Source organism: Peromyscus californicus, unplaced genomic scaffold (genome assembly GCF_007827085.1).
Source record: "Peromyscus californicus insignis strain IS unplaced genomic scaffold, ASM782708v3 Scaffold_11__1_contigs__length_118956290, whole genome shotgun sequence".
Taxonomy (NCBI): domain Eukaryota; kingdom Metazoa; phylum Chordata; class Mammalia; order Rodentia; family Cricetidae; genus Peromyscus; species Peromyscus californicus.
This window is the reverse complement of record NW_026294402.1, coordinates 37,380,983-37,400,972: the sequence shown is the minus strand read 5'-3', so window position 1 is coordinate 37,400,972 and position 19,990 is coordinate 37,380,983. Positions and strand designations below refer to the sequence as shown.

General features: G+C 50.4%; 1 protein-coding gene across 1 annotated transcript in view; it reads left to right on the top strand.

Moving 5' to 3' along the window:
- Positions 1–11,748: 11,748 nt before the first annotated feature.
- Pou2f3 (POU class 2 homeobox 3) overlaps positions 11,749–19,990 on the top strand; it is an 89,821-nt gene continuing 81,579 nt past the window's right edge. The window contains exons 1-2 of the mRNA XM_052728702.1: positions 11,749–11,776; positions 18,189–18,257. Of these exons, the coding sequence (XP_052584662.1) occupies positions 11,749–11,776; positions 18,189–18,257 (97 nt within the window). The remainder of the gene's footprint in view (positions 11,777–18,188; positions 18,258–19,990) is intronic.

The window sequence follows — 19,990 nt, the reverse complement described above, 5'->3', positions numbered from 1 at the left end:
CTGTAATCCCAGCACTGAGGAGGCTGAGACAAGGATTCCTGCAAGTTTGGGGCCAGCCTGGGCTACATAGCAAGTTCTGTTCTGAGCTAGGGCTACAGAATGAGCCCTATCTTAAAAACAATAATGCTTCAAACCAGGTGTGATGTCACATGCCTATAATTTTAGCATTTAGGAGGCAGAGTTCAAGAATTCAAGGCCAGCCTGAGCTACAAAACAAATTCAAGGCCAGCCAACGTGTATTACTTGAGGCCCTGTCTTAAAACAACAACAGGGACTGGAGAGACTGCTCAGCAGTTAAAAGCACATCTGCTCTTCCAGAGGGCTAGAGGTGGATTCTCAGCACCCAAGTTGGGAGGCTTACAACTCCAGCTCCAGAGGATCCAATGCCCTTTTCTGGCCTCTAAGGACTCCCACACATGGCACACAAAGACATAATAAAAATAAAAATCAATCTTTAAAAAACAAAACCAGCTGGGAGGTGGTGGTGGTGCACGCCTTTAATCCCAGCACTCGAGAGACAAAGGCTGGTGGATCTCTGAGTTCAAGGCCAGCCTCGTCTCCAGAGTGAGTTCCAGGACAGCCAGGGCTACACAGAGAAACCCTGTCTTGAAAAAAATAATAAGCCGGGCGGTGGTGGCGCACGCCTTTAATCCCAGCACTCGGGAGGCAGAGCCAGGCGGATCTCTGTGAGTTCGAGGCCAGCCTGGGCTACCAAGTGAGTTCCAGGAAAGGCGCAAAGCTACACAGAGAAACCCTGTCTCGAAAAACCAAAAAAAAAAAAAAAAAAAAAAGAAAAAAGTAATAAAAAAAATAAAAAATAAAAACAAACAAAACAAAAAAACCCACGGCAACCAGGGCTACATAGAGAAACCCTATCTTGAAAACCGAAAAATAAAAAAAACCTCACAACACAACAAACAAAACAAATAAGACATCAAGAATGTTTCAAACTAGGGTTTTAAGTGAGGCATGGGGACACATGCCTATAATCCTAGTACTCAGCAGCCAGAGGGGGGAGGATTAGGCATTCAAGGCCAGTTTGGGCTACATAGCAAATCTGAGGCCAACCTGGGCTACATGAGACCCTGTCTCAAGACAAACAACCACCAATAAGAATGTTCCGATTAGGTGTGGTGGCACACACCTACAATCTCAACATTCAAGAGGCTGCGCCAGGAGGATTGCTGGGAGCTCAGGTCAGCCTGGGCTACAAATCAAGTACCAATCAAGCCCAAGCCAGCCCCTGTTTCTCTCTCTGCTGCCTGCAGATCTAGATGCAGAACTCTCAGGTCCTTCTCCAGTACTGTGTCTGCCTGCATGCTGACGTGCTCCTGCCACGATGACAATGGACTAAACCTCTGAATCTGGAAGCCAGCCTCAGTTAAATGCTTTCCTTTATAAGAGTTGCCATGGTTGTGGTGTCTCTTCACAGCAATAGAACGCTGACTAAGACAATTAGGGTTTATCTGACCGGCCAACTAGAGCCTTCAAGAGCATGACTCCTGGGGCTGGAGAGATGACTCAGTACTTAAGAGCACTGGCTGCTCCTCCAAAGAACCTGGGTTCAATTCCCAGCACCCACATGACAGCTCACAACTGTCTGTAATTCAGGTTACAGTGGATCCGATTCCCTCACACAGACGTGCACGCAGGCCAAATACTAACACACATGAAAATTAAAACTAAATAACAATTATTAAAACAACAACAATAACATGGCTCACCTACAAAAGAAGGCCCAAGTTTTGGGGGAGGAGGAGTCTAAAGCATGGAAGCAGCTCCCTGCGGTAGGAGTCACTGGACAAATTGGAGAACAGGGATACAAGTGACATCAGGATTAGAGTTGTCAGAGCAGGATCCTGACTAGTCCCCTTTGATAAAGTGAGAAGGCTCCAGGGAGAGCAGAAGCCCGGACTGCTGGGTACCTCTGCCTCAGAGGAAAAGCTCACACCAGCCACACCTTGCCCCTGCAGCATCACAGGCCCCGTAACCTTCTTACAGGTTTCCAGGCTTCCCTCTCCACAGCCCTGGAAGATCTGAGGTAGGGGAACTACGGGCCCCACACTTGAGGGGTCTCTGCTCCAGAGTCTTCATGGGACCTGGGTCTATAGGGCCGCATGGAAGAAGAGTCTCACATAAAGTAGACAAGGGTCCCTTTAAGAATCAAAGTTTCAGCTGGATGTGATGACGCATGCCTTTAGTCCCAGTCCTTGGGAAGCAGAGGCAAGAGGATCTCTGTGAGTTCGAGGCCAGCCTGGTCTACAGAGTGAGTTCCAGGACAGACTCCAAAGCTACACAGAGAAACCCTGCCTCAAAAAAAAAAAAAAAAGAACCAAAGTTTACCTAAATGCCAGGGACAGTGGTGCATGCTATAATCCCAGCATTCCAAAGGCTGAGGCACCCTGACCTCAAGGCCATCCTGGGCTATATAGTGACTTCCAGGACAGCCTGAGCTACAGAGTGACAACTTGTCTCAAAAGAAACAAAAGACAAACACATATGTGTAATCCCAGCAGTCAGGAGGCTACAGAGGGATTTCCGGTCTGTCCCTAGCTCAGGAAGGAAAAGAGAAGGGAGAAGAGGAACCAGAGCATAGCCTGGCATGGTGGCACACATCTGTAATGCCAGCACTTGGGAGGCTGAGGAGGAGTTACAAATTCAAGGCTGCCTCATCAAGATACTCTTCCAGTACCCGTCTGTCTCAACACACACACACACACACACACACACACACACACACACACACACACACACACACACACACACATAAATGGAGGTGGAGTTTTCTATCTTGACCAGTCTCAAATAAACAAATATATTAATTACAAATGCTCGGCCAAATAGCTCAGGCTTATTACTAACTAACTCTTACATTTAAATTAATTAATTTCTATTAATCGATGTATTGCCACACGGCCATGGCTTTACTGGTCCTCCAGCACCTTGCTTGTTGGGTGGCTGGCCTTCTTTGGAGTCCTCAGTTTGATTTTTCCTCCTAACCTTATCCTGCCTGGCTATTGGTCAGTCAGCTTCTTTATTAAATCAATCAGAGCATAATTTACACAGTGTTCAGGAGGAGTATTCCACAGCACACACAAGCCTTCTTCTTCCCTCGTTTGGAGACTCCTAAGCTGCATCCCACTCCATTGCACTCCCGGCTCATGGTCCACCTCAGGTTGCTCCTACAAGCCAGGCTGGCGATCGAAAGGGCAAAGAGCTAAAGAAGCCCTAGGATACATATACTCAGAGAAAGAGAGACTCATTCAAGGGAATTGGCGAGTCCATAAGTCCTGGCTGGGTAGCAATGCTACAGAGGAGAGCCTGTGATGTGCAAGGCAGCTAGAGCACCCTAATCAGCCAGGATCTCTAGGTTCTCTCCCTTTCTCAGGAAACTAACAGTCTCACTCTTAGGCCTTCCATGGGTTGGATGAGGTATGCTCCCACCTTAAGGATAATTGCCTTAATGATCATAAAGGTGAATCTACAAAATACCCTCATGGCAACTGACGTTTGACCAAACAGCTGGACTCCAGAACCCTGCCAAATCCCACCATGCCTGCTGTGGTAGTTTGAATGTAATTGGCTCCCATCAGCTCACAGGGAGTGGCACTATTAGGAGGTGTGGCTTTGATGGAGTAGGTGTGGCCTTGTTGGAGGAAGTGTTTCACTGTGGGGGTAGGCTTTGAGGTCTCATATATGCTCAAGCCATGCCTGGTATCTCAGACCACTTCCTGTTGCCAGTGACTCAAGATGTAAGAACTCTCAGCTCCTTCTCCAGCACCATGTCTGCCTGCCTGCTGCCTTGCTTCCCTCCATGATGATAATGGACTGAACCTCTGAACTGTACATGAGCCATCCCAATTAAATGTTTTCCTTTATAAGAGTTGCTGTGGTCATGGTGTCTCTTCACAGCAATTGAAGTTAGTTAGGGTTTCTTTCCTTCCTTCCTTCCTTCCTTCCTTCCTTCCTTCCTTTCTCTCTCTCTCTCTCTCTCTCTCTCTCTCTCTCTCTCTCTCTCTCTCCTTATTGGTTTTGGTTTTCTTGAGACAGGGTTTCTCTGTGTAGCTCTGGCTGTCCTGGAACTCACTCTGCAGACCAGGCTAGCCTTGAACTCAGAGATTTCCCCCTGCCTCTATCTCCTGAGTGCTAGAATTAAAGACATGCATCACCACCATCTGGCTTAGTTAGGGTTTCTGTTGCTGTGAATAAATGCCATGACCATGGCAACTCTTTCAAGGAAACACTTTATTGGGGCTTGCTCACAGGTCAGAGGTTTAGTCCATCATCATCATCATCATGACAGGAAGCATGGAAGCATGTAGGTAGACACAGTGCTGGAGAGGTAGCTGAGAGTTCTACATCTGGGTCAGCAGGTAGCCGGCAAAGAGAGAGACACTGGGCCTGGCTTGGCCTTCTGAAACCTCAAAGCCTGCCCCCAGTGACACACTTCCTCCAACTTGGCCACACCTACTCCAATAAGGACACACCTCCTAATAGTGTCACTCCCTATGGGTCTATGGGGGCCATTTCTTTCAAACCACCACACCTGCCATCTCTTGGTGTTACCATGGAGAGGCTGCTGAGTAACCACCAAGAAGCAGCAGCACAAGTGGCCAGGAATCAAGTGAGCTGGCTGTTCCTCTCCACTGTCCTTGTGCCTTGACAGCCCTAGGAGGCTGGCCCCTGGGTGCATAGTACCTGCCCACTTCATCCTCTGACCCCTGCCAATGTAAGTGTCCATGGCCAGTGAGGGCAAGACAAGTATAGAGTCAGGGCACTTAGCACCCAGCTTCTCACTGCTGGAGTGTCACACATCTGATGTTATTTCCACTCTTCCCAGACCCTGGGGTTCCTGGGACATTGTTTCTCCCCATTGCTTCTTCAGCTCTGGCCCACCAACCACCTGCTTCTCTCTGGTCCAGGTCCCCTTAGACCTGCTGGCACCCTGTAAATAAGCCACAGTGTCACAAAAGGCAAGCCCAGTTGGTTCTGCTTCCTGCTGATAATCACCATAGTCCCAGCTGGGGACCTTGGAGGGTGGCCATGGAAGGGAAGAGGACAGAGTGGGTGGAAATACAGGGTCACACAGCTGGGACTCCACGGAGACCTTCTGTACCAGGCCTCATGAGCATCCAGTTGAGAAAGGAAAGATTGTGTAGTGGGTCACAAGCCACCCCAGATCCAGGCTGGACTGAGCAAGGCTGACTGACCTTTGATCTTCAGGAGTGGTGGCTTTGTCTTCTGGGCTGATGGTTTTGCTGCCTGGCCCTGGCTTCTGCTGCATATCAGGCCTTGAAAAGCAGGGAGAGAGAGACAGAGACAGTCCATTCCTGCCTCCCTCCCCTTCTTATAGGAAATAGAAGCCCCCAGCCCCTCCCCGAGTCCTCAGTAGCTTCCCTGTGTCGGGCAGATTTTTCCTTCTCTTCCCTTCCACTTCTCCTTCCTACCTCTTACCTTTCAAGCCTGGAACCATTCAACTCTTCCCCTCCTAAAGGAGAAAGTGAAACTGCCGCAAACATGCATTGGTCTTTGCAGCCTAGCCCTGCTTCTCCAGCTGCTTCAGCAAGTGCATGCATTTTTTGTTGTTTTTATTTATTATTTTATTTATTTGAGACAGATTTCCCCCATGTATTCCTGGCTGTCTTGGAACTCTCCGTATAGACCAGGCCAGCCTTTGAACTCACAAAGATCCTGAGTGCTAGGATTGAAGGCATGCACTACCATGCTAGACTTGTTATTTTATAGCCGGGGTCTTGCCCTGTAGCCAAAGCTGAACCAGAATTCACTATGTAGCCCAGATTGGCTTCAAATTCAAAGCAATCCTCCTGCCTTAGACTCTCAAGTACTGGGATTACAGGACAGACTTCTTACCAGCATTCTCCTCCCTACACATTCCTAACCCGGAAAGGCTCGGGCTGGGCTGGGCTGCAGTCAGCTGGGCCATCGCTGAAGTCAGGCACCCTCTCTGCCTAGGTAGGACTGATTGTACTCCGGCAGGACTGCCATCACCCCACTCCTAAGCCTTTCCATCCTCTGCTCTTTGTCACGGCTCACGGCTCTCGCTACCCTTCCATCTACTACCCAGGCACTTGCTGTCTATTCCTGGGCTTACCCATGTTAGGGTAGAGTCCTTTCCTCTGAGAAGCCCTTCTTGAGTTCTACTCCCAGATCCCAGCAGGGTACACCCCTGCCCCAATGGAGCCTCGTGACAAACCTATACTTTCCTGTTAGGATCTGTACCACAGGATGAAGGACTCAGCTGTCATGATCCATAAGCTTCAAGAAACTGGGAGCTTGCAGAGGAGGCCCACACCTGTGATGTCTCTAGTTCCTGGGCTAGTATGTGGTTCTGGTGGGTGCTTGATACAGCTATGGATGCATGGCTGGCCTCTAACTCCTCCTTAGTGGGTTCAGAGTAACCACACAGTGCCTGGTGGTTTAGAGGACAATGGGGGAGACATCCCCCAAAGCCCCAGAGCTCCTGTCACTGTTTTGATCAATCTGGGATCCATAGTGAGTACAGATGGGGATCGAGGGCTTAAACATCATACAGCATCAATATCTCCACTTATCTGGAACTGAGGTCCTGACCCATGGTTGCTCTAGCCACAATGGGGTCCTTTTCTGGAATTTTATAGGCAGTGGTTACACTCCCAGCTTCCACAAGAGGGCGCGCTGGACCTAAACTTGTTCTGAGAGGGCAGGTGTCCTGGACTATCACCTGGTCTTCGAGAGCCAAGAAAGGAGTGGCTGGACCAGGCTGGAGGGAGGTGTGGTTAGAGTTCAGCTCCTGGGCTCAAGGTCAAACGCTGATTGGGAGAAAAAGTTGTTGTGTTGCTATTTTTAAATTTAAAGACATATATTTATCTATTATTCTAAACCTTCAAGAGCAAAATGAGCTATGCGTTTTTGTGATAACATGGGGGAGGGCTAGATGCTGGCAGGAGGTTGGGAAGGAGTCTGAGAAAGGGGTGCAGGCGAGTCAGCACGGGGGACAATCAGGGCAGAGCACAGCTCTGTGTGTTCCCTGTCCTTTCCTGTCCACCCCCCAGATGCAGCTGCTTTTATCCTGGTTCCCAAGATACCTCTCACTTTGTCACCTTGGCACTGTCGACCTCAGTCTGTCTTCTGCAATATGCCTCTCGGCAGCGATGCCATCAGATTTACTCAGTGATGTTATTCAGAGCAGGCTTGGAAGTCCTTCCTGGCCTCGACCTTCCTTGCTTTTGTTGTTCTTTGAGGTGGGGGGAGCTGAGCTTGAGTTTGCTGGTTTTGATGAACTTTAGACACAGAGAGAGACAGAGACAGAGAGAGAGAGACCCCAGTCCACAGCCCCGTGCTAGGGGCCCTGCAGCCCATCTGGCAGAAGGAAAGAGCTAGAAGGGACTTGTTGCTTGGTGGCCTTCCAGGATGCCTTGCTCTCCACCCTTCTCCCAGCCCTGACAACTCAATCCAGCTGACAAGACAGGAAACGGGAGTGCTCAGCAGGCCAGCTGCCAGGAAGGCCACTTTTGCCTCTGGGGAGAAAACAAGGCTGGGGGCGGCCACCCTCACCCCCTCTCTGGAGTCTCACACTTCCAGCTCAAGTGCTGGGAAGGGGAAGCTAGACCCCAGCCTTTGGCCTTGAAGCAAGGGGAGCTAATCAAGCACGAATGGAGGCCTGGAGGCCGGAGGAGCTTCGGCTGCAGCTAGCGCGGCAGGCAAGGAGGGGACCGATGTCACACCTTAAGGACTCAGGGAGGGGTCAGAGAGATCACCCTTTCACAACCAGGACACCCAACTTGGGCTACTCTCTGAAAGGGTCCTCCAGCTCTAAAGAGAGGGGAGAGGGCGGGAGGGAGGGAGAGGCAATTTACATTGTATTTACATTTCATTTGCATACAACTCTTTTGATGTCCAAGGGTACTGACATTTTTTTCTGCCCTTCCTTCTTTTCCCTTTCTTTCCTCGGCCCCCTTTTAACCTCCAGGCAGCCTCCCATCTCAGCCTCTTCTCTGTGGTTTCTCTCTTGCTAACAGAGGCAGGAGGATTAAGCCTGGGGGAATGTTGCTCACCGGGCCAGAGCTCAAAGCAGGTTTCATGCAGCTGTGTTGGGAAGGGGTGGGGGTGGGATCTCAATCCGCTCCATCTAATTGAAACAATTATCAAGCAAGATCACAAGGGAGAGAATGGGATGGTCTAGCTCTCCTGTTTGTCCCATACATACATCTCTCTGTCTCTCTGTCTCTCTCTGTCTCTCTGTCTCTCTCTGTCTCTCTCTGTCTCTGTCTCTCTCTCTCTCTGTCTCTCTCTCTCTGTCTCTCTCTCTCTCTCTCTCTCTCTCTCTCTCTCTCTCTCTCTCACACACACACACACACACACACACACACACACACACACACACACACAGAAACCAGTGCCAGACTGGTAGGCCTGGATCTAAAACCTAACCTTATCATATCCTGGCTGTGTTAATCTCCCTGAACCTCAGTTTCCCCATCTGTAAGTGGGGGCTAATGACTTTTCATCTAAATGAGTGTTGACTTAAAACCCAATGAACAAACAAACACACAAAAAATATGCCCTGTGGGGCCTGGAGAGATAGCTTGGTGTGGAAATGCTTACTTTGCAAGCACAAGGACCCAAATCCCATCCCGAGTCCACATAATCCCCCTGGCCAGCCAGCCTATCCTACCCGGGGAGTTCCAGGGTAATGATAGCCCCTGTGCCAAGAAATAAGGTGGTTAGTACTTGAGGAATGACACCTGAGGTTCCTCTAGCCTACACACACACACACACACACACACACACACACACACACACACACACACACACACACAGGAACACACACACAAACACAAGGATGCTGCATATTCGGCATGGAGCACAGTTCTCCATACTAGGGGAGTACATACTGCTACTGAGGAGTGAAGAGATGAACAATACCTAAAATAACGCTTGCCAACGTCAGTCACCCCCTCTCCCCACCCCCCACCCCCAATCTTTGGAACCTTTAAGTTTTGCTTCCAACTGTGAACTCCCAAGATCCTGTTCCTCCTCAGTGCTTCCCTCCCAGAAAACTCTACAAACTGCTCCGCCACCAACACACACACACACACACACACACACACACACACACACACACACCAATCCCAGAATCCTAGATTGACAGCTCTTGGACATCAACAGATATAAACTTCTCTGGCTTCTAGAATACTAAAGTGCAGAGAAAAAAGCAATGAGATTCCGTGTGGGGAAAAGTGCAACAAGTCCTAGATAAAGTGGTGCACCAGACCCTGGGTGCACAGGACCATGCAAATGTATGCAAATAGAGATATGGGAATCACAAGCACACAGGCTTCTATGGACTTGGAGCAGGCGCTTCTCTGGGATGGTGGCAAGTGAGTGCAGCTGTAGATTAGACGTGAGCACAGGGAAGAAGCCAAACAAGGAAAGGCCAGGGTGTAGGGAAGGAAGGGACAGGCTGAGAATGTCCTAAGTGGGACTTCCAGAGTCACTTGGACCTCCAAAAGCCCTCGCTGTTCTCTTTCCAAGACCAGAAGAAACAAAAAGAAAGCCCCTTCCTTCTTGCCAGGAGGGGCAGGTGGGTTTGACTCAGAGAGGCAGTTTGCCCAGCCCTGAAGACTCACCCATGCCCTCCCTGCTCCTCTACTTGGCACTTAACCTTCTGATGCCTGGTGTGCCCAACATTGTCCCAGGACCTGAAGACACCAGAACAAAGCATCCAGTCAGGAAACAAACAAACCGAAAACCCAGGAAGTGAGCTAAGCAGGGCCCACATGACCGTCCTCCATGCAGGCTGCAAATGCTCTAATCATGTCCAGCATCTTGCAAACTTGATACTCAGAGTTCAAGTCCCAGTGCAGGGGGTAAAAACAGAGGGGAGAACATCTCCATTTCGCCAGCACCAGACCACTTCCGGCTTCAAATAGAGGGCATTTGAATCGTTCACTAGAGAAAACAGAGCAGTGCTCTAGAACAAAACGTTTCTGTTCTTGGTCTTTATGGGGCTATGTAACATGGCAAGTTAGACTCCCTAAGCCTCAGTGTGTTCCCATCTGTGAAATAGAAATCATGGTACTTCGGGATGTGGTGGTGCACAACTTTAATCCCAGCACTCCGGAGGCAGAGGCAGGCAGATCTCTGTGAGTTTGAGGCTAGCCTGGTCTACAGAGTGAGTTCCAGGACAGCCACAGCTGCACAGAAAGACCCTGTCTTGAAAAGCCAGGGGAATAAAACAAGGAAGAAAGAAAAAAAGAGAGAGAGAAATAAAAAAAGAAATCATGGTACTACTTACAAGGTTTCATGAGCACAAAATTCAGAGAACGAGACTTCAAGGCCTAGACTCCATAAAGTGACCCTATCTCAAAACCGGAATGGGCCGGAATATAGCCTAAAGCTTGCTTCACATGTGGAAACATCTTGATTTTGAACCTGTGACAATTCAAAAATAATTATTGATAATAATAATAATAATGGCATAAGAGATGCTTTTAAAGTCTTTCAGCACCATGCCCAGTCAAGAGTGGAAGTACCGTAAACTCGGGAATTATGAATGGACAACTAGGGAGGAGAGAACATTATAAAAAAGGCCTGGAGGCAGACAAGCCCAAGGGAAATGGCTTGGGACCAGGGTGATGGGAGTGCTATCTGAAAAGAAAATGGAAAGTCCTCCTGTCTGCACATGGCTTTCTGAGCTGGCTGGATGTGGTCCCCGAGCCACAGATGATGTCACTGACATCTGAAGAGTAATATGCAAGAAGTCAGTCTTCTACCCATGCAGGGTGCCCTGGGATCAGAGTCCAGGCTCCATCACAGGGGAATTACGGGCTTTGGATAAGTCACTTCCAGTTCCGGAAGGTGAACTTCAGAATAACCGATGGCACTGGCGAATATTCTCCACATCCTTCTCTCTCATAGCCTGGGACCGGAGGGGAGAGCGGCTAACAGCAGGGAATGGGGCAGTCCTGTCTGCCCGGAAAGGGTGAGAAGAAGCTGCTGCAATCTAGATCTTACACTGACTGACGAGGGCAAGCCACCAGGCAACCAGCCCGGCTTGGTCACCTGCTTAGTCTTGATAGATGCCAGTTATTAACACAGGCCCCGTTTTAACAGATGCTTAAAATGAGGTCAGGGAGGTGAGCAGTGTGACCCAAGCCACAGGGGTGGCAAACGGTTGGAAGGGAGGATCGTCAAATCATTCGCAGCACCCTTTGGCATCTCCAAACTCTCCAGGGTTCTCCGTAGCACTGCATACTTTTCCTGAGCCCAGCCAGGCAGAAGCCTGGGGTTCCCCCAAAGGGCAAGCTGCCCCAGGACTCTGAGCCGCTGAGGGTGTGCTGGGGAGGGACTGCCAGGCCCGGGCTCGACAGACAGGTGTTCCTCAGGGTCGGGACCCGCCCCGGCAGCACCTCGACACCCCTCTCGCGGCCCCTAGCTCCACGTATGCAAAATCGCTGTTTTGCATGGGCCTGGGGCCAAGCGCGGGGGCCCTGCCAGGGGGCGTGGCCGAGGCCCCCGCCCCGCACCGCGTGCTCACCTGGGGAGTGTGCTAAGCCTGGCCGCCGACTGCTGCCCCAGCCGGAGCAGCGGAGCGCGCGACGGAGGTGGCAGCCGCTCCCGCAAGTGGCGGCAGCTGCGGCGGCAGAGGGCGGGAGGAGGAAGGAGACCCTGGCTTCCCCGGGGGCCAGGCTGGGGCAGCCGCGAGGGACCTGGGGGGGCGCTGGCTTTGGCCCCGCCTGGGGCAGGATGGTGAATCTGGAGCCCTTGCACACAGGTGAGGGGCGGGGTGAGTGAGTTCTGACAGGTGTCACTGCGCGTGGGAAGGGACCAAAGACAAGGACACCATTTGCGCCGCGCGAGGGGCTGTGGGGGACTAACTCCAGGGTGGCCAGGAGAGGGCGATGTGGATAGCGGGTCCTTCCGGGCAGGCTAGGTCGGTGTTGGGGGCGGGGAGGGGGTAAAAGAGGCAAATTTGGAATATGAAACTTTGGAGTACAATAAAGAGGGGCTTGAAGTTCCTGAAGCCCCAGATCTGGGGAGTTAGACCGTGCGTGGGCCTTGGGTGTGCTGAAGAGCTGGAGTCCCAGGAGGTTGCAGGAGATGGGTGGTTCACTCACTCAGCTAGGGTGTGGACCTGGGAGTGCATACGTGTATCCACATGCTGCGTGTTTGGTGTCCGGGCACCTGTGTGAAATGCAGGCAAAGTGGGCATGGGGGGTGCCTAGGGGAAGTGGGTAGGGCGGAGCCAACCCAGAGGCACACCTGGGGCAGATGCCATGCCACAGGATCGTCACTGACTGGGACTTGTGCAAGCATGTGTTTGTGTGTGTCAGGAGTGTCTGACTGTCCCCCGTGTGTGGTGGGGGAATTGGTGGAGCAAACCCTAAGGAACCTAATGAGTCTGGGACCACACGTGTTCCAGATGTGTCTGGATGTGTTGGAGGCGTGTCCACTCACATTACCCATCTGTGCTGTGGGCTCAGTGCATAGCAGCAGGCCTGTATCCTAGAGGGGATGGTGACAGGCACATCTGAGTCCAATATCCCATGAACTCCTTTCCTGAGGGATAGGAGCCCAGGAAACAGAAAGGCCAGGATCAGTTTCCCCTACATGGACAGATGAGAGGTGGGTGTGGAGAGACCCACCATTCACTCTCTGATCCTTTCACCCACAGCTGGGCTAAGGATGCTACTAAGCGAAAAGGTTGGACTTGGTGATTTGGGTTGAGGTGGGGACGGCTGATGTTCTGATTAGCTGCCTGAGGTGTTAAGCAAGGAACAGAGTCAAAGTGGAAAAAGCTGGACCTAATTTAGCTACTCAAAGCCTGGCACCTTACCTCTCACACACACAGTGCAGGGACCAAGTGATTTTTCTTTAGGACTTCAGGGTTGCTGCAAAGATTGTGTTCATTGTTCTAGAAGAGCAAAGAGGTGAGGAGGAGGAAGAGGAGAAAGAAAGCAGATCTTCTGAGCCACCCCACAGAGCAGAATAAGCTAGATCTTCCAGCACTCCTGGAAACAGATATCAGTGGGGGCCCAAAGGGCCGTGATGCCTAGTTCCACTGAAGCTGTTTCCCAGCAGGCCTAAGTGCAAGGGCAGCCGGCAGAGAGATATTGGCACTCAGTGGCTGCTGCCCCAGGATTTGCCAGGAAGGACTAGGTGAGGCTGAAGGAGCCATCCAGCTGGGTGTCGTCCAGTGTCTTCAGATCCAAAGCACCACAAACAACTGAAAGCGGCTGGGGACAGGGCCTCTGAGCAGGCGTTTCATCCCCACTTCCCATCAGGAAGGCCAGTGCTCAAATCGGAATCAGTCTTGTCCAAAGGTACCTCAGTAGAAAGTGGGGCGTTCTTTAGAACCGAGATCAGGGACTTCCTGGGGGGTTTTCCACCTCCCTGTCTGCTGGAGGCTTCTCTTCTAGCCTGGGGAAGTGGGAGGAGGTGGAACAGCGGATCCTGGCAGGGCAGCAGCCTGGGAACTGGGAGGATCTGATAGAGAGCAGGAGAGAAGAGAGGTTGGGAAGACAAGGCCGAGCCCCTCCAACCATGCAAGCTCCAGGTGGATGATTCTCAGAGATCCATACAACTCTTTCGCTCTACATTGCTGTGGGCAGAGTGTGCTGAACCCAAGATGGGGTGCTTCCTCAGGATGGGGGCTCACCTACCTTTGTGTGCATCGCCTGATTGACCCCTCCACTTGTTTTGAAGGCCTCCCTGCCACATTCTTTCACCAGCTCCCCCCAGGGTTATTGGCCTTCCTCCATGTCACTCACGATGCCTTGGCCCCTCTGTGGTGAGTGCTCACCATTGAGTGGCAGAGCCGAAGGTTCTCTGGTTTGAAACTTCCTGTGCTATGCTTGCTTTCTCACCAAGGGCTTCATTGTAATTTGAGACAAGGTCGTGCTACATAGCTCAGGCTTATCTCAAACTCAAATTAATCCTCCTGCCTCAGCTTCCCCGATTCTTGGATTACAGGCATAAACTACTATGCCAGGCTTTTGAGGTCTTTGTAGAGCTTTTCGGTGGGGGCCCTGCTGTGTGTGTGGAGGGAGGGATCCCCTTCTTTCTTTGGATTGTCTCATTATAGTCACCCGGATGGGTCTCTTAGCCTAGGGTCCTCTTAATTTTAGAAACCTGTCCTTCCATAGAGATCCCATATTCTGCCATTCCTTGAAGACTGACATGGCCCCCGGAATTCCCAACCTCAGGCCCTTAGGGATGCCTCCTGGTTGGTTTCCTGGAGTAGCATCACTGTGGAAGGAGGATGATAGCAGTCCACAAACCTGGATAGAGACTTGCTCCTGGGTCCCCTTCGGAGAGCTCCATGACTGTGTGGCTCCTTGAGCCGGCTCCATGTTCTTTCTCCGATGGCCTGGGGACTAACTCTGATTCAGGTTTACCACAGCCTCCACTCTGTGTTCTTAGAGAACCTTTCACTGTGGAGCCTGGAACTCTGAAAGTGACGCAGGGGTTCTCGGGGGCGGGGTGTGGGGGCTTCCTGCGCTCAGGCCTAGAGGGACAGACAAGAGCCAGTCAGCCAGAGGGTCCCAGTGTCTGGCCTTGCCGGTCTTCCTGTTTCTCACTGTCAGCTGGGGGAGGGAGGCAGAGTGTCCCAGACCTAGATGGAGCTCAGGAATGCCATTTGGGTCAAAAGGCCTGTCAGAGGGAGGGAGAGGGGAAAAGTCTATACCCAGAAGAGTTGGAGCCTTAGCTGGCACTTCAGGGTCCCAGGAAGTCTGCCTTGTAGAGGGACCCACGAAAGCAGGTTTGAGGAAAGAACCCAGATGCGAAGTCTAGTCCCTTCCTAGGATAGGAATAGGGACGGGGCGGGGGGGTGTCCCATTTGCTCAGAATAGCCTGGATTCAGGAGGACACTCAGTCCACTGGCTGGAGAGAGCATTGCCTTGGGGCTTGTGTTTCCAGGTATCTGTTGGGGGAACTTCTTCTGACCAGGCTACAGGAAAGTCAGGCCATCTTCACTCTATGGCAGTGCCAGAGGAGGCAGATCGGGGTCTACATGAGGTATCTGGGTGCTTACACTCAGCAGCTGAGCCTCCTCAGGGAAGGGAGGGTGGCAGAGAGCCGACTCAGACTGAGATAAGAGCGCAGCCGAGCTGGCCCCACCCCACACCTCTCTCACTCACCCCCGGCAGTGCTGTCCGACAGGCCAAGGGTTATTGCCAGCCAGCGTCTCAGGGAGTTTCGGTGTTGGCCCATTTTTAGGCTGAGACCCAAGGGTTCGTCCCACCCATCAGCATCAGCCTCCTACCCAACAAGAACAGGTTCTTAGCATCTGAACACGCTGGGGACACAGGAAGGGAGAAGGTTTCCAGGATATCTCACCGGGCCCCTCAAGAAGTCCTACCCCCTGCCTGGAGAGTCAGGCTGTCACCAGGTCAAGGCAGCGTGAGAGGGGCCTTGCATGTCTTTAGAAATAACTTTTAGACTCAATTAAGACTGAGCTTTAAGTTTATTTAAAGGACAGTGAGAAAGCTTCTTGGTGTAGAGCGATGGAGGAAATGGATGTTAGAGGAAAGTTGGGGTGACGGGCAACCAAATAAGGCTCAGCTCAAAAAACTACCTGTTTAAGTCAGTCCTCATGATGTAGGCGTGTATTCCCAGCTCCTCCTGGGAGGCTAAAACAGGAAGATCACAAGTTCAAGTCCTACATGACCTAGAGTGAATTCAAAGCTAGCCTGGGCAACATTGAGACCCTGCCCCAAAATAAGGAGAGCTCGCCGGGCAGGTGTGGCGCACGCCTTTAATCCCAGCACTCGGAGGCAGAGGCAAGTGGATCTTTGTGAGTTCGAGGCCAACCTGGTCTCCAAAGCGAGTTCCAGGAAAGGCGCAAAGCTACACAGAGAAACCCTGTGTCGAAAACAACAACAACAACAACAACAAAAAAAAAAAAAAAAAAAAAAAAAAAGGAGAGCTCTGGGACTGTCTCAGTGGTTGCAGGAATAAGACTATAACTCTATTTTCAGTAATGCACACACCAAGCTGTCTGTTTAAATGTCCAGAGTTTGGAATAAGCTGATTTGGGAATTCTGGCTGTTCAAGTCAATGCAGCTTCACTGTCCCCCAAGCTTTTCCTGTTCCCATGAGCAGTTTTCCTCTAAAGGCAGAAGCTGAGCATTCTAATGGCCTCCTTGGTGAAGGACAGTCACAGAGGTGCAAGACGGAAAGCCACAGAGGTCCTAGGGAATTGGGAAGGGCTAAGGCAGGGGCATGACCAGGATGCAAGAGGGGACTGGAACTCGTGCCTAAGCCCATGCCGTTTAGTAGGCACCCACTTTATTTCCATTCATCGCTTCATTCAATCTTGTCCATGTCCCTGGGAGGTGTGTTCATCATCCCTGGTTCTGGGTGAGGAAATTCACTTCACATTGTCATTTGTAGCTAGGGTCCCTTGGCTTCTTAATGCTGGCATTGGATTACACTCTGGTTTGTCTGCTCTGAAGTCCTGAATTCTGCCTCTGCTAAAGCAGGTTCTAAACCAGCAGAGACTTTCCTTCTGTGAACAGTGGCCGTGGCCCCTGCTAGTTCTACATATGCATGTATATACTGTCTGGAAAAATTAACATCTGCAGCAGGAGAGGCTAAGGTTCAAGGAAAGCCTCCCAAATGCAGAGCAGAGGGGGTGTTCCTGAGACTTCCATGACCCCCTCCTCCAGTGCAGCATGGCCGTCTAGAAAGGCCCTGCAGAGCTCTCACTATATACCCGGGTATCTTCCTTCTATAAACAGTGTCCTCCAAGCCACAGGGACTCCTAGAGTGACCTTATTTCTCCCCCTACTTCTGGTGCATTTGCTGGGGTCTGCATCTCTGCTTTGCCTGGCACCACAGTCACTTCATTACAGAGCTGTAAATATGTTTAAGAGCTCCACACATTAGTGCCATACCAAAAAGAAAGAGGCAGCGCTGTCTCTCCTCTGTTCCTGGGGCAGAGGTCCACTCTTTTCCCTCATCCTGATCATCTCCAGACCTCGGATGTCTACTGTGCCAACTGCCTGATTACCTGATGCAAATTCAGGCTGCCTCTGTGACTGGGATTGGCTGAGGAGCCTCATATGCAAATGAACTCACCAAGACTTTATCTGGTTTGAAAGAGTTAAAGAGCTGCCCCAGAGAAGAGGGTGCGGTGGGGGTGAGGAGGGACGGGGTCCATACAATTTGAATAAAATATTCTCTGTCTTAAACGGCAGGATTTGGATGGTTTAATAAGGAGAGGAGCTGAGAGAGTGAGTTCAAAGTTGCCTCTTTCTTTTCCTCAGCTGACCGAGGAGGAGGTTTAGGGCCTCTTAGGTGGTGGCAGCTATCTGTTATGGGTAAATGTTTAATTTATTGCAATGGAGCAGAGTGGAGAGGCCAGAGCAGCAGCACTCAGGGACCCTGACATGGGACCCTGAGCAGGTTTGCGTTCTCAGCTGAGCAGTTTGGAGGAACAGAGAGCAGGGAAGGAGCCTGAAAGGGCAAGGTCTCTAAGAAAGGTGGCAAGGAGGTAGGGTTGGATTTCCCAGGTAGTGCACTGATCTCTGAGAACCAGACAGACAGCAGGACTGGGGACAGAAAGGTAAGATGGGCAAACTTTGGTTAAATATACTTACCTTTGACATAGAATGGGGAACGAAAGAGTGTTGTTTGATTTGTATTTATCATTATTTTATTATTTTTTTTTTTGAGACAAAGTCTTCTCTAAGTTCAAGGCTGGTCTGGAAGTTATGGTCTTCTTGACCTAGCCTCCTGTGTGCTGGGTTTATAGGCACGTACCACTACATCTGGATTTCTAGGAAACTTTAAGAAGATACATTCCCCTAATTCCAAAAGAAATTAAGGGTGGAGATGGGCAGTCCCCCCCACCCCCGCCACTCTCGGTCCTTATCCTTGTTAAATTTTATCCACTATGTCCAGGTGAGGGGAGGGTGCTGATGGGTGATACAGAAGGTGAGAGACCCTGCAGTATCTGTGAAGAAATGGAGGAAAGAAAGGCCAGGCTAGGAAGCTAGCCCAGAAGGAGGAGATTTGTACGTCCAAGCTTATGAATATTCTAATGGCCGTGTGTTTGGGAATTTGAAAGTCTGATGGTTGTGGTAATTACACATTCATCTTGGCTGTTCAGTTAAAGCCACGTATGTCACAGAAAGAAAAATGGTGACCTGTTATTAAAGTCAGTCGTGTTTTTCCTGCAGAGATCAAGATGAGTGGGGATGTCGCAGATTCAACGGACGCCCGCAGCACTTTCAGCCAGGTGGAGTCAGGTAAGGTGTTCTCTTCTGGGGATGAGTGGTTAGGAGACACTGTCCAGCAGTGTGGTGTCTCTTGTTGCTCAGCATTTCAGATCCCAAAGCTGGATCATGGGCCCTGAGGACCTCTCTGGAGATACCAGGGCATGACTCTGGGGCCTTGGAAAAATAGATATTGACCTTGATAGAGCAAGCCTCTGTAACCAGGCCAAGAAGGAGCCAGAGCCTTGGGAAAAAAGGACAAAAAGTTATCAGAGAAAGTCACTCTTCTAGCGCGGGACATCAAACCCAGGACTTTGCAGATGCTAGGCAAGTAGCATTCTACCACTGTATCCTGTGACACGTGTGTGTGTGTGTGTGTGTGTGTGTGTGTGTGTGTGTGTGTGTGTGTTTGAGACACATACACAAGCACATTAAACCCAGAGCTTTGCCATGATAGGCAAATGCTCTACCACTGAGCCATACTCTAGCTCTTTAATTTTATTTTGAGACAAGGTTTTGTTAAATTGCCCAGACTAGTCTTAAACTCACTATATGTTTCATTAAAAAAAACTTTTAATTTTGTTATTATTATGTGTGTATAATATGTGTGCATGGGTGCACACATGTCAGAGGACAACTTTGCAGAGTTTCTTCCACCTTTATGTGGGTTCTGGGAATGGAACTCGGGTCCTGAGGCTTGTACAGCAGGCATCTTTATCCACTGAGCCATCTCACTAGGCTGCAGTGTATGCCTTGACGTGCCGTTCTAACACAGAAACAACAGGTCAGCTCCGGAAAGAACCTGTCTTTGATAGATGCAGACCAGGGTCTTCATCCCTAAATCTTTTTTTCTGTTTGGTTTCTCTGTGTAGCCCTGACTGTCCTAGAACTACCTCTGTAGACCAAGCTTTCCCTGAACTTACAGAGATCTGCTGGTCTTTGAGTGCTGGGATCAAAGGCATGCGCCACCATACCCGGCTTCCACTCGAGGTTCTTAACAGTCTTTCATAAAGAACTAAGCAAAAGGCCTGTGTACAAGGGTTGGCCTTCTGAATGGCGTGTATGTAGCTGGTATGTGAGCTCTGAAAGGGATTGGTGCCTAGACATGACTTTGCCTTGTGAAGAAAAGAACGGAGACAGGAAAGAATTGAGATGTTTCTCTCTTCTCTCTTGTTTCCACCATAGCCCAAGCCTTGGTTTGAAAATGCAGTGTAATTAAAAAGAACTTGAAGAAAGATAACTAGAAAGATAACGTTAATAGCCTCCCAACGAGGCCCCCATTAGTGTTTCATGTGGATCGTTAGAGACACAGCAGTAGAAGGGGAAGAGGATCGGTGGCCGCCAAAGCTAAAGTCTATCAGCTGTTCTGGAACATTTTAGTTTTTGAAGCTAAAAGAGTGACAAGATAGTTGAGGGGGGAATGTGGGGAGGGCTCATCTTCAGAATACACTTGCTTCAGACTTTGCTGCTCTTCAGTTTAACATCTAAACAGTGTCTACTTGTTTAGGTAGCAATGCAGGTAGAGCTACAACCGTCTGTATGTTCGCTTTATGTGGAGCAGTTGGACTAAAGCGTGTGGACTAGTCGTACCCATTTTTCAGGGCGTTGTTCACCCCACCATACTGGTGATGGAACTTAGGTACTTATGCATAGTAACCAAGCACTCTACCACTGGCTATATTCCTTGCCTTACTCACTGCTATTATCTGTTTATTTGTTTTTACACAGTGTTTTGCTAAGTTGTCCTTGAACTTGCTCTGTAGCCC